The 13,062-nt window shown below is 38.4% G+C and overlaps 2 protein-coding genes across 4 annotated transcripts in view; one reads left to right on the forward strand and one right to left on the reverse strand.

Moving 5' to 3' along the window:
* Window positions 1-13,062, forward strand: part of rxrgb (retinoid X receptor, gamma b) — a 51,658-nt gene that overhangs the window by 31,772 nt on the left and 6,824 nt on the right. For 2 of the 3 annotated variants that reach the window (XM_020044311.2, XM_013135146.4), the window contains 3 exons: window positions 1,805-2,049; window positions 12,508-12,652; window positions 12,868-13,053. In XM_020044311.2, the coding sequence (XP_019899870.1) occupies window positions 1,805-2,049; window positions 12,508-12,652; window positions 12,868-13,053 (576 nt within the window). The remainder of the gene's footprint in view (window positions 1-1,804; window positions 2,050-12,507; window positions 12,653-12,867; window positions 13,054-13,062) is intronic. The other variant, XM_013135147.4, reaches the window with a different exon arrangement.
* Window positions 5,669-8,595, reverse strand: LOC114839615. The gene is made up of 10 exons (XM_034293892.1): window positions 8,488-8,595; window positions 7,828-7,986; window positions 7,549-7,662; window positions 7,406-7,450; window positions 7,261-7,314; window positions 7,035-7,124; window positions 6,855-6,935; window positions 6,566-6,648; window positions 6,216-6,280; window positions 5,669-6,006 (listed from the first exon to the last, which is right to left on the reverse strand). Exons 2-10 carry the CDS (start codon window positions 7,916-7,918, stop codon window positions 5,835-5,837), a joined length of 795 nt encoding a protein of 264 aa, XP_034149783.1. The 5' UTR covers window positions 7,919-7,986; window positions 8,488-8,595; the 3' UTR covers window positions 5,669-5,834.

Raw genomic sequence — 13,062 nt, forward strand, 5'->3', positions numbered from 1 at the left:
TACATAACCAGGATTAGCAGATTTGTGGTTCCACCATATGTAATGTGTTTGATATGGAGAAGTGTTGCATTCATACTGTCTGTTTCACTCTTTTTCCCTACCCCGTTGGTTTTTCAGACACATGTTCAATGTTAGCTTTTTTTGTAAAGTTTATTTTCCCATCAGATTTTTTTTTTGTTGAGAAGATTTGAATCCTAATCAGTACATTGTTGGATGTACAATAGACCAGCATAGCTACTGTAGTACGTAAGAACTGTGTGTTAGAAAACCTCTGTAGAACATGGGTAGATAAGAAATGTTGGTGAATTACTTCTCTTTTCCAGCTTCAGATCAGTACTTACTACTCAAATAAAAGTGTTATACGCTTGGTACATAATGTACAGCTTCTCTATGAGGTGCGTTGTCATCACTGAGGATATTTAATGGACCTGAGAAACAAGGGAAGCACCAATCTGCTTTATTGAGGCCAATACAGATTGACAATTTTGTGTTGCATCTGTTAACCAGCCAATACAATCTATTTTTGTTTATTTATGGAGGCGGGGTGTTGTTCAAGGTCAACAGTTTTATATAGACAATGTAATTCTGTGATCTGTTTCTCTGCTGGCTCTGGCTCTGTACTGGTTCTGTTTCAGCTCTAGCCTTTTGTGCTCGCTATGTTTCTGTGCTGTTCTGCATCTTTTCTGGCTCTGTACTGGCTCTGTCTCTGCTATTTTTTATGCTAGCTATATTTCTGTGGTGTTATGTGTTCTGGCTCTCTCTTTGTATTGGCTTTGTCTCTGTGCTGGTTCTATCTCTGTACTGGCTCTGTCTTTGTGCTGGTTCTATCACTGTACTGGCTTTGCCTCTGCACTGGTTCTATCACTGTACTCTCTTTGTCTCTGCCCTGGTTCTATCACTGTACTGTCTTTGTCTCTGCGCTGGTTTTATCTCTGTACTGGCTTTGTCTCTGTGATGGTTCAATCTTTGTACTGGCTTTGTCTCTGTGCTGTTTCAATCTCTGTACTGGCTTTGTCTCTGTGCTGGTTCAATCTCTCTACTGGCTTTGTCTCTGTGCGTGTTCAGTCTCTGTACTGGCATGGTCTCGGTGCTGGTTCTATCCCTGTACTGGCTTTGCTTTTGTGCAGATTCTGTCTTTGTGCTGTCTCTGTGTCCATGCTGGTTCTGTACTGCGTGCTGTCTCTGTACTGGCTCATAGCTGTCCCGGCGCTCTCTCTCTCTCGGTATGCTTTGGCCTTGCCTGTGTTGGACTCGGACATGCACTGTGTCCCAGTGGCGAAGTGTATCTTGTTACACAGCCTGCACTGTGTGTGTGTGGGTGTAAGGTTGTGTAGTTGTGTACTCCAATACCTGACACGTTCCAAGGCTCGAAAAAGCTCTCCATCTTCAAGAGCAAATACACTGATCTCTGCATGAGCATGTCAGTTTACGTCGATGAACTCACAGCCCAGTGAGTACACTATAATCACACTGTGTACTGTGTCCATTTGCGTGCCCCATTTGCAAAGGCTTTTTGCTGCAATTGGTGGTTGTTTCAATATCTGTCAAAATCAGCACAAGTCTGAAAAGCTGGTTTGATCCAAAATGGTAATTGAACTGACCTGGGTGTGAACTGGGTATGCTTGGTTTTAGATATTGTTGGAGCTGATAATGTCAGGTTTGCAGGTGCCTTTTGCTATCCGTCTGAACCCAGTGGATCACTCTGTTTCTCTGTCCCGATCTGTCTCCTTTTTCATTCTCTCTCAGTTCAGTATGTTCATCTTAGCCTGCCACTAACCCTATCTCTTTTAACTCCACCCCTCAGACTCCCCAGGGTCAATGAGCACAACCCACTCACATGGCCCCCCAATGAGCGGTATGGTGGGACACCCCTCTGTCATCAGCACCTCTAGGCCCCTTCCATCCCCAATGAGAACTCTGGGCTCCCCAATGAATGGCCTAGCCTCACCCTACTCCGTCATCACATCCTCCATGGGCTCGCCGTCCGTCCAGCTGCCCTCCACGCCTGCACTCAACTTTGGATCGCTCCATAGTCCACAGATGAGAGAGGTGCGTAATATTCAACATTGTTTATAAGATCTGAAAACATCTGATGTTGCTACTGCCATCTAACAAGTCCCTCTTACAAATAATACTCGGAAGAGAGACTTGAGTTTAACTGCGTGAATGAAGTTAACTTAAGCAAATGCCTTTAGTAGGTTTTACTTAATGACAGTGTTGTTGTCGGAGCTGAGTTGTGACCAGCAACAGTGTAACTTGTATCAACTTAGTCTGAAGGTCTGTTCTCAATTTAGTAAAATATTAGATGATTAGATGTATCCAATCTCTGGAACTGACAGTGACAGTACTATAATCCAGTGCTCCTCTGCCCTCTGTGTGACATATGAACGATTAGTTGTGTGTATTTGTTTGTGTGTGTGTGCAGGTCTTCTCTGTGAAATATCATGAATTTCATGGATTACAGCATCACCTCCCAAAGACCATTCTTCACTTTTTCTTCCACTCTGCTAAGTGTTCGAACTCCCATCTAGATTATTACTTGGTCATTCACAGAGATAGCCGAGCAACCCCTGAGGCCAAAATAGCATATTTTCACTGACATGAACAACAAACATCAACAACAACACTCCTCTTTTAGCATAACACACAAGGTGCTACAAGATCCTGTAGGATTTGTATGATATGAACTACAAAATGCTATAAGGCTCTGTAATTTGACAGTGTTCCAGACAATGCTTTAAACAAAGCAAGAACAGTGGGCTGAAGGAAAGGATGAAATCCATTACTACAGTGTATAGATAGTATGGATCTGGGTCTGAGGGAAACTAGATTACGAATGCAACCCAGTTTGCCCAGTATTTCACTGTGGACACATCCCCTGCGTGTCCATTCGTAAGGTCTTATAACACTATGCCAGCAGTGATTGTGTATCAAGAGAGGGATGTACCTCATACCCTCAGAAACAATATCTCATAGTCATTCAAAATAAGCAAACCCTTTTTCTTGCTCAGGTAAACTCTCACTAATACTCACAGAGAACTGAGGTAATGGTTGTAAACTAACGTTATCTTTGTAGTATTCATATTGGTATTTTACTATGAGATATACTGACCATAATATGGCCAGAAAAGCTTATCTTGATATGTGTCCTGTCCAATTCATCACACAGTTGAGTCTTGCTCATCAAAGAATTGCACTTGTCAAACAGTATGTGCCAAGGTCTTTATAGTGATATCGAGCCTATTAAACTTTAGAAATGTATGAGTTTAAGTCCAACTTACTACTGAAATAGCCCTAAAACTAAAGGCCCAGATCACAACCAATCCAATGATTTCTATTGGAATTACCGTGTAGGCCAGCAGGGGGTTGTAGACACTTACTAGCATAACAATGATTTGCCCACCACAATCCAGTAAGAATGGTGTTGATTAGTGAGCGTTTTACCAGTATGAGGTTTGGCCTAGTTACCAATAACTGAACACATTTTGTAAACCCCTTCTGTTTGTAGATGCTGAAAGCCTGCACCGTACATAACTGCTGTCCTTCCGAGGAGGTAAACCGCTGGAGATAAAAAGCTGTCAGCTCAAGGGGAAGACTTATCAGAGATAGGATAAAAATGACTAGGGCTGGGTATTGGAAGACAAGTAATGAAAGAAATCACTACTGATATGGTGCAGGCATGGCCAAATAGCTTTAAAATAATATGCGACATCAAAATAATTCAATATGTAATCAAAACTTAATCAATATTTCCCTAAATCGCTAATTGCTACTGTTTCTGGAAACATTTTCAAGATTGTGTTGTCATTCAGGTGTTTAGGCATTGGCACTGCCTGGAATCTTGTTAGTCTGCCCTGTGGACGTCCATGATTGATGTTAGGGTACATTTTATTTGTTGCATGTCCACTTTCAGTGGATACCCCTGTAGATTACTTTTAGAGGCTGTTTTACATTGCTGCCAGGCCTTTTTGTTTGAGCAATTATATTTTAGCGTTGTTTATTTAGAATTGTAATAGTCACCAAAAGCAAACTATTAGTCACTGAAAGCGCATTAACGTAACTTCTACATTTGTTAGAGGCCAGTACGAGGAACAAGCTGTTTTAAAGGTGTCACTGGTAAGTTTACCCCTCTGTTGGCTAGAAGTGGAATTGTTGAAACAAAAAAAAACAGATAAATAAGCTACTAAGGCTTGAAAACATGACACATCTCTAAAAAAAAGTATTAATAGCTAAACAGTTGGTAATAATGTTTTTTAGTAATGTAAGCTGAGAGTCTAATTTACCACATTTGAGTTAGCTAAAATTATTACCTAGCTAACCTTGTTAGCATTTATCACTACCCAGCTAGCAAAAAGACGTCTATTAGACGTTGAATAGACGTAAACCTTCAACGTCTAATTACGGTCCACTGAAGGTTGAAAATGAAAACTGAAAAGACGTCGAATTTGTCCAACTTTTCAACGTTGAAAACAGGTCGATCTTTAACGTTTACTCAATGCCTATTGACAATTGTCAATTCTCAAGTCTACACATTCAAATAACATTTTATATTAACATATGAATGAAACAATGCTTTAAAGGGTTAGCTTAGAATAACTTTATTTATTAAACACATTTTAATTAGTGCATAACTAACAGATTTTACAGCGTCAGTGCAATAAACGGTCCAGTAAGCAACACATTCCAAGAGTTAAAAACAAAAAAAACAACTCTAAGAATGTACAATACACAATGTTCAGACTTTGCGACGACCTCCACCTCCAGCTCTCCCGGGAGCATGTTTCAGTGTCTCAGCCATAGCAGCCCTAATTTCAAGTTCCGTGGCAGTTTTACTCCACTTCATTACTGCAGCTGCAAAGAAAGAAAAAAATAAATCAATGGTGCATAAATAAACCACATCTTACATCATTAAGACTCCTACTACACAATGTATTAACATTTTATCAATTAACAATTGCATGGATTTGCATACCTTCCCAAAAGAAATACTTCTCAATAAATTATGTTGTGTAAGTTTATTTTAGGAATTCAACTTAACAGGTGAAACTAGTATATTATATAGACTCATTACATGCAAAGTGAGATATTTCAAGGCTTTGTTATAATTTTGATGATTATGGCTTACAAGCTTATGATACCAATTTCAAAATCTCAGAAAATTAGATTACAAAATCAATAAAAAAAAAAAGATTATAAATACAGAAATGTTGGCCCTCTGAAAAGTATAATCATGCATATGTACTCAGCAGGGCAATTCCAGGATTTTATGAATGGAGGACAAAGAACCAGTGAGGGGGGGCCCATGGGAAATTAGAAAATTAAATAGGAAATAAATACTTGTTTAGAAAATAAGCATGATTTCAAAAATATTTGAAATGCCCAGTGCTCTAATATAGATGGTATTAAATTTGGCACTGCATTTATTGGACCACACAGTTTTGTTCTAAAAAATACAGATAAATTCTGGAAATAAATACTTGTTTAGAAAATAAGCATGATTTCAAAAATATTTGAAATGCCCAGTGCTCTAATATAGATGGTATTAAATTTGGCACTGCATTTATTGGACCACACAGTTTTGTTCTAAAAAATACAAATAAATTCTGTTAAAAAAAAACAAGTACAGAGTATGCATGATTATACTTTTCAGAGAGCCAACATTTCTGTATTTAAAATTCCTTTATCGATTTGATGTAATATTCTGAATTTGCAAGATTTTGAATTTGTGGGTTTCATAAGCTGTAAGCCATAATCAAATGTATAACAAATAAAGGCTTGAAATGTCTCACTTTGCATGTAATGAGTCTAATACATTGGTCTCACCTGTTAAGTTCCTAAAATGAATTGACTTTTTTCAATATTCTAATTTGAGAAGCACCTGTATAAACATGAAAAATGCAGTTACCTTTTACCAAAGAGTAAAAAACTGTATCCTGGAAGGCTTTTTTCTCACTGCGACCCTGCCCCTTCATGTTGAAACCAGCCATTAGATTGTTGGTGAAAAGCCTGAGAAAACATGCAGAAAATCATATATATAGGTCCATGCCTACATTCTACAAATATTCCTTTATGCTTGCATTATTCCTAATGAATCATCTCTTTCTATATTTTTGCTTTTCTAAGTGCTAAGAGGGCGGTAAACAGAGCAGGCAATGAGTAAAAATTTAACTGCATAATTACATTCTATATTCTGACCATGTGACAGTTGTTTATACCTCTCCATCACTTTATGGACGCAGTCTTTATGGTTTCTCCCTCCCACCTTTGAGAGCTGGGACACCTGTACACAACACATGAAAAGCCACTCAATACATTATGAATAAACCAATGGTGTTGGTAATATACTGATTGTTGCCAGATTGAGCTTAAATGGGAACTGGTCATGTTGACTCATCCATACATGTTGAGTCCATGCTAAATATTATGGGACAGTAGTATACCTCTAATACAAAGGCATGAAAATACGCCTTCAAAAAATTGTAATTGCAGCTGCTCCTGCAATAATGTCAATAAGTGAGGTAGGAAAATTTACAACTATGAAGAATGAAATTGATCATGGACTCACTGGATGAGGATGCCCGACTCTTTCTGCTCCCGGACTGTGATGGCTTTCAAACTCCACGCTGAGGTGTGCAAGATCCATAGATCCTGAAGAAAAATAACAACAAAAAAACTGCGTTGAAGCTCATTGAAATAGTTTTTTGCTCCTGCAATAATGTCAATAAGCGAGGTAGGAGAATTGACAACTATGAAGAATGCAAGTGATCATGGACATGAAAAAAAAATTACTAGCCAATTTCAATTGCCAAGGTGTTTGTAGGGGGTTGTAAAAAAAAAAAAAAAAACTGACCTACTGGCAGACTCTGGACTAAATGCTTCTGTTGATTCAGACCTTGTGGGTGAACGGTGAGGCGTTGGACGAGAACATCCAGAAACAGGAAGGTTGAAAGACTTTGTTTTGAACCCAGACTTAAAAATACTCTATATTCCATTTGCATTGTGAGCAAGTAGAATAAATAAAAACATGAAATTACTGTCTGAAGATGCAGGACTCGCTGGTTGTCTAATGGCGGTGTTAGCCAGTTCTGGGGGTGCAGGTAACTCGAGCAGCCTTGCATTTTGTCCTGTGGTTGTTAAAAGAAATTCCAAAACCAGAAGCATTACAGCAACTTAAAAGACAGAAAAACTCATATTGCCAACCATTCCCTGAAGTTTGATGACTGAATTATACCACTGGACCAGCCCAGCTATTTTACTCACCCCTATGTGAGAGCTTAATCTTTGGCGGAGGAACCGGAAGCAAGACTGTATCCTCTTGACAAGAACATGCACGAAATTAATCACAGTAAGATCACGATGAATACTAATACAGTTTACACAAACAACTTAATTAAACTGTACTCACCCTTTTTCTTGTCTGGCAAGGACTCATCCTCCTCAGGAGACAAATCTGACCTTGCCAATATTATATTTGTCACATATGATATGTGATTGTTTACATTATACGCTCATTGTTTGCATGTCCTTAAATAGGACCAAATAAATTACCTTGAACATAATCTTCAAATGTCCTTATTTTCTTCATTCTCTTTTGACTGACTGTGTCCTCCTCTTCGGTTTGAGCTGAGGTGTAATTATATTTTTCACACTCCTGTCGGTTTACTAAAAATCAAGAATGAAAACAAACACTACTAGCGATAGTAATACGAATTTGAGTATTATAGTATTTTAACTGGAAAAAAAATAAAAAAAACATGCCAAAAATAACATTCAAAATATTTTTTTTCATCTGATGTCACTTTGACTTTAACAAATTCAAAGCTTAACCAGTCCTCTTGTGGTTGTAAAAGGTGCTTATGTGCCACAGACACGTTTTTTTAGAGGCCATCGCACCACTTTGGTCTCTGTGTCGATCCATTTCAATGGCAAAACTTCTTCCATCTGCTTCCCATTCTCCACCCAATCAGCCCCTGCGTATAGCATTGCCTGAAACACATTTGGATTATTTAATTTAGAACTACATTTCCTTTTCTACATGATGCTAACAGTGCACTACTATTTTGAATAATAGTAAATATTACATTCTCAATCTTGAACTTCACCATCTAGGTAACAATGGGGTTTCGTGCTTGCTAGCTTGAAGAAAAAACACAAAACTAACCACTTAGCCGTATGGCAAAAAGTTAGGCAACCTAGCTGAGGTAAGGAAGTTTATAAATAGCCTAAACAAAGCTGAAATGTATTAATCTGGATATCTACCTCGATGTAACATAACTAGTTACAAAATAATCACAAACAGTTAAAACTTAATGGCTTATTAATATCCGCATTTTGGGAATTTAACACAGATAACGTTAGCTACCTGTCCATTGGTGTGGTGTGTGGACAATAACAAAAATAAGTCAGGTTTGGTTGAAATAAGGTCAAAGTTTATAAGGTTACACTTATTTTGCTATCATAGCTAATTATTTAGTCATAGCTACTTACTTCACACAGCTGCTTATGACGCTTTCGCTTTCTGACGTGAAGAGCTTTCTGTAATCTGGCGGTTGGCTTGATGATGGGTGGAAAAATACAGATTCGCGCCACATTCGCTTCTTCTTCTTTCGGTTTTATGGCAGTTGGCAACTATCTTTAATGGTGCATTACCGCCACCAGGTGGGGTGGGGTAATTATTTCCATGTATGAATCCTCATTGCATGTATCTCAATCGCAGTTAATATGTATTTTTTTTATAACTTTGACGCAATATGTAAAACTCATTTACATTTATTTAAGATAATGAACATGGTTTGATCATTTGTTTTCTCCGTTGTTTTAGCATGTATAACAGATTATCTAGCTATCTTAGATTATCAGTTGAAAACATGATCAGTTGAAAACACGTAGTCAAACAGTCCAGCCGAAACGACTTAGTTGAAATCACGTCGTAAACCAGTCCAAGGCGGACCGACTTATTTTCAACCATATTTCAACGTTGAAAGACGGTAATTGTTTACTGGGTAACATTAAAGTCATTAGCTACACTACTGTTCAAATATTTAGGTTCACTTAGAAATGTCCTTGTTTTTAAAAGAAACGCAATTTTTTTGTCCATTAAAATAAAATGTATCCGAAATATAGTGTATACGTCAATGCTGTAAATGACTATTGTAGCTGAAAACAACAGATTTTCAATGGAATATCTACATAGCCGTGCAGAGGCCCATTATCAGCAACCGTCAGTCCTGTGTTCCAATGGCACGTTATGTTTGCTAATCGAAGTTTATCATTTTAAAAGGTTAATTGACCTTTAGAAAACCCTTTTGCGATTATGTTAGCACCGCTGAAAACTGTTGTGCTGATTACCACCAAGGTCGGGAAAAGGGTTGCTGCACTCTGACCAAAACATACAACACAAAATCATTGGGGCGACTCCTAAATGGAATACTCCGATAACATATCTTATATGAAGTTCACAATTTTAAAATACATCCTCAAGGAGCAACAGCAAGTTCTCCAATGGCGAGTGGTGTTATTAATAAACTAACATCATAGAACCTTTAAAGAATATTTACATATTGCAGTTAATTTTATTTTAGATTGTGCTCTTATCAGGTTTTAAATATTCTTCCTGGATTAGCTAGTGGTGCATCATTTGCTAAATAAACTAAAAACTGATCTTCAGTAATGGTTGAGAATGAATTTCTGAGCTGCACCAAAAATTTACCTAACCGTTACCGTGAAACATAAATACTTACCGTAATATGGGATTGGTGTAAAATTGCACCACTAGTCAAAGTTGAAAGCATGCGACAGTATAGAAAAACATGGATTGCAAGTGGAAACTTCCTCAATAAGAAATCAAACTAAGTTTAATACTTTGTTGCATTAGAAACAATTTGTTTTAACTTGCATAATTTAGAAATAGCCACTGGAATTTGATTACTGACACTATCTCCATTAACATAGCCCCAGCACAGAGCGTTGTAGCAGTTGGCAACTACTTCATATTTTATGAGTTTCAAGATATACATTTGCTTGAAACAGGGTAGATAGGCTAACAATGTACAGCAAAATAGGGTTGTAGCCAGATAAATGTTTGTTTGATGTTTTGAACCACCCATCAAGCATTGAAGGTCTAACACAAAAAGAACACTGCACCAATTGAGAAGGAGTGGAAATCCTCTAACCCTAACCTCCTAACCCTCCCAAGACAGTTAGTGGAAGCCAGAGCGTTGTCAGTCCAAAACATGGACAGCGTGGATTTTGCTGGCCCAATAATAAGATATAAAGTTAGAGCTGGTCCTCTTCCATTATTTTCTTTATCCACAATCCCAGATGAATGGTTTGATGATTCTGTCCAGTTTATTAGGAATAAGTATCATGATATTCTGAAAAAAGTAAGGTAATTTAAGGGGGGGGGGGTGATTTTATATTTACATTCTGTGAAAAAGTATACGTGTGCTTTGAGCAGGGAAGAATATTATTCTGTAATTCAATCCCTAAATAGATCCATTTCTTTTGAGAGAAGTTATATTAAATGGGAAAAGTTTGGAATAGCTTTTTGCATCCTTCGCTCTTACCAATCAATTACTGTTGAGTATGTTTGTGCATAGGCTGCTGTGTAGAAGTTTTATCCATTATTTTATGAAAATATCCCCCATATTAAAATTCTGCATACAGGTGTGACCATACTATTTGATTAAGAGTTATTTTTTTTCTCTTCAAGAGATAAGAAAGGTCTACATTATTAAAATATAGGGTGATTTGTCATAATATCTTTGAGAAAAGGGTGTACATTATTATTCACAGATTTGATATGATCACTCTTGTATGTTCACACTTGATTTTATGCTGCTGTCTAGCCTGTAGTGTGTGTGGTTTGTTGCAAAATTCAAATTGTTTTCTTTGTAACAACACAGTGTTTTTCTGTACTCCGGGGTGACTATTTAGAAATTCTCAGTGGGTCAATTGTCCTTAGTGATTGCCTAACATCTTGTCAGCATATAGCCAAAAAATTTAGCTGGTATGTTACAGCAATCAGACTTTAAATTAAACTTTCAAAATAAAATCCACCAGTGGGACCACTGGGGGGCACTGTTTTTCCATTTGTGGATTCCAAACCTCTTCAATTTAATTTCAGAAAATGAAGTGGCAAACCAAGTAATGAAGCCGAGATCAAAGTGAAATTCAGGCTGTAATATCGCCCAAATGTGATGTCATTTACAAAGTTCAGATCATGCTCCTTCTAAATCCAATTAATCCAATTAACTACAGACAAAAATATATATTATAGTTTTTCTTGGAGGCTTAGTGGAAAATATAAAAAAATATATAAACTTTCTTTTACCATTACTTTGGTTTGTCTTTTCATCTTATGTAAGTGTCATGGTGACGAGAGGAATGGACTGTCTCTCGTCATTGACTCACTTGCATAAGGAGATTGCAGGGGGTTGAATACTCAATTAACTGGGAATCTGTATGCCTGAGGGACCTTCAATGCACACTGCTAACAGAGAAAGAGATGAGAGGGAAAGTAGAGAGAGCAAAATAGGACACTCTAGGCCAACTGAAGGAAAGACAAATACAGCAAGAGGGAGATAGAGAAACAGTGTAAAAGGCTGTTCCAGCAGTTTTTCTCCTCTGAGGTCAAAGCCAGGCTTTAGGTCAAACAGCCATTGGGGACTAGGCGAAGTAGATCACTGTCATAAATAAGCTATAGGAAATGCCTGCAGTCCCTGTAAAGGATGTCCTTAAGATAGCCATGAATTACTCACAGTAGGTCACTGATGTTTACTCTGTTCATCCTGTCATACATAGGCACCTATATGCACATGCCAGCCTAGGCACATGTACGTTATCTGATCTATTTTAGCAGAGTCAGTGGTGTATATGCAAGGTGCAAAGTGCAGAAAGACAATAAGGAGCCAATAAAAACATACTTTTGACAGTGTACAGCCATTAGAAACTGTAGGAGAGGAACACACCTAGCTAATATTAATACTTACATTTTCCTGATAATAATATTTTCGACTAGACTGTTATGACTGTTATGACAAACACAACTAATATTTAACCCATAAAATTCCCATCCCAGTCCGTGCCTGCCCCTAAAACTGGTGTAAGAGTTGGTGTAAGCTGAGAGCAGACTTCCCACCAGCTGCTCTCTGCTGGTGGGAAGTCAGAACTGTGGCTGGGTGAATGTGACAGCTCAGCTTCCCTCCCACACCAGCACACCCACTCCTGTCATCAGACATTAGCAACCTGGATTAGACAACTTACAGAACAAACGCAAACACACTAGAACTCTGCCAAGACCAACAGCCCAGACAGTCGGAGAGGGCTCTGGAATGGGAGAGACAGAGGAAGAGACAAAGGATGTAGAGAATTAAAAGAAAGCGAGATGGGGAAGTCAATAACCAGTTGAATCATAGAATCAAACTCACCTTTCTCCCCACTTTTCCTCCTCTCCATCTCTCCCACCCATGTCTTTTGCCCTCCTTTCTTTTTCTTCCCTTGCTCCAGATGAACAGTATGAACAGTGTCAGTAGTTCCGAGGACATCAAGCCTCCTCCAGGTCTCCAGAATCTTGGAAGCATCAACTACAACTGCACCAGCCCCGGGGGAATGTCCAAACACATCTGTGCCATCTGCGGAGACCGGTCCTCAGGTAAGAATTAGGAACACACCTCAACCGCAGGAATCATCTCTACTTCTGTTCTACATTGACATTTGTCTTAGATATGGTGAATGGCCTCATTGCAGATTCTTTGCCCCATCCTACATTTCCTTTTCCAATAACCATTGACCATGGTGTTGATTAAAGGTATTGAGTGGCAGTTTCCACAAATAAAACAGTTGATGTCAGGCATGTTGTTTACCCAGGGAAGCACTATGGCGTGTACAGTTGCGAAGGCTGCAAAGGGTTTTTCAAAAGAACCATCCGGAAAGACCTCACCTATACATGTCGAGACAGCAAGGAGTGCCTGATTGACAAACGACAGCGAAACCGCTGTCAGTACTGCCGCTACCAGAAGTGCCTGGCCATGGGCATGAAGAGAGAAGGTGTGTGTAAGTTTG

This window comes from Esox lucius, chromosome 8, assembly GCF_011004845.1.
Source record: "Esox lucius isolate fEsoLuc1 chromosome 8, fEsoLuc1.pri, whole genome shotgun sequence".
Taxonomy (NCBI): domain Eukaryota; kingdom Metazoa; phylum Chordata; class Actinopteri; order Esociformes; family Esocidae; genus Esox; species Esox lucius.

What these genes read in the sequence shown, in the direction of transcription:
- LOC114839615 (XM_034293892.1), bottom strand. Translation starts at nt 7,918, where the DNA reads ATGGATCGACACAGAGACCAAAGTGGTGCGATGGCCTCTAAAAAAACG. An exon ending in ATTTGAAGATTATGTTCAAG is followed by an intron (nt 7,451 to 7,548) that starts GTAATTTATTTG and finishes TGGCAAGGTCAG; the next exon opens with ATTTGTCTCCTGAGGAGGAT. An exon ending in GAGTCGGGCATCCTCATCCA is followed by an intron (nt 6,281 to 6,565) that starts GTGAGTCCATGA and finishes TGTTGTGTACAG; the next exon opens with GTGTCCCAGCTCTCAAAGGT.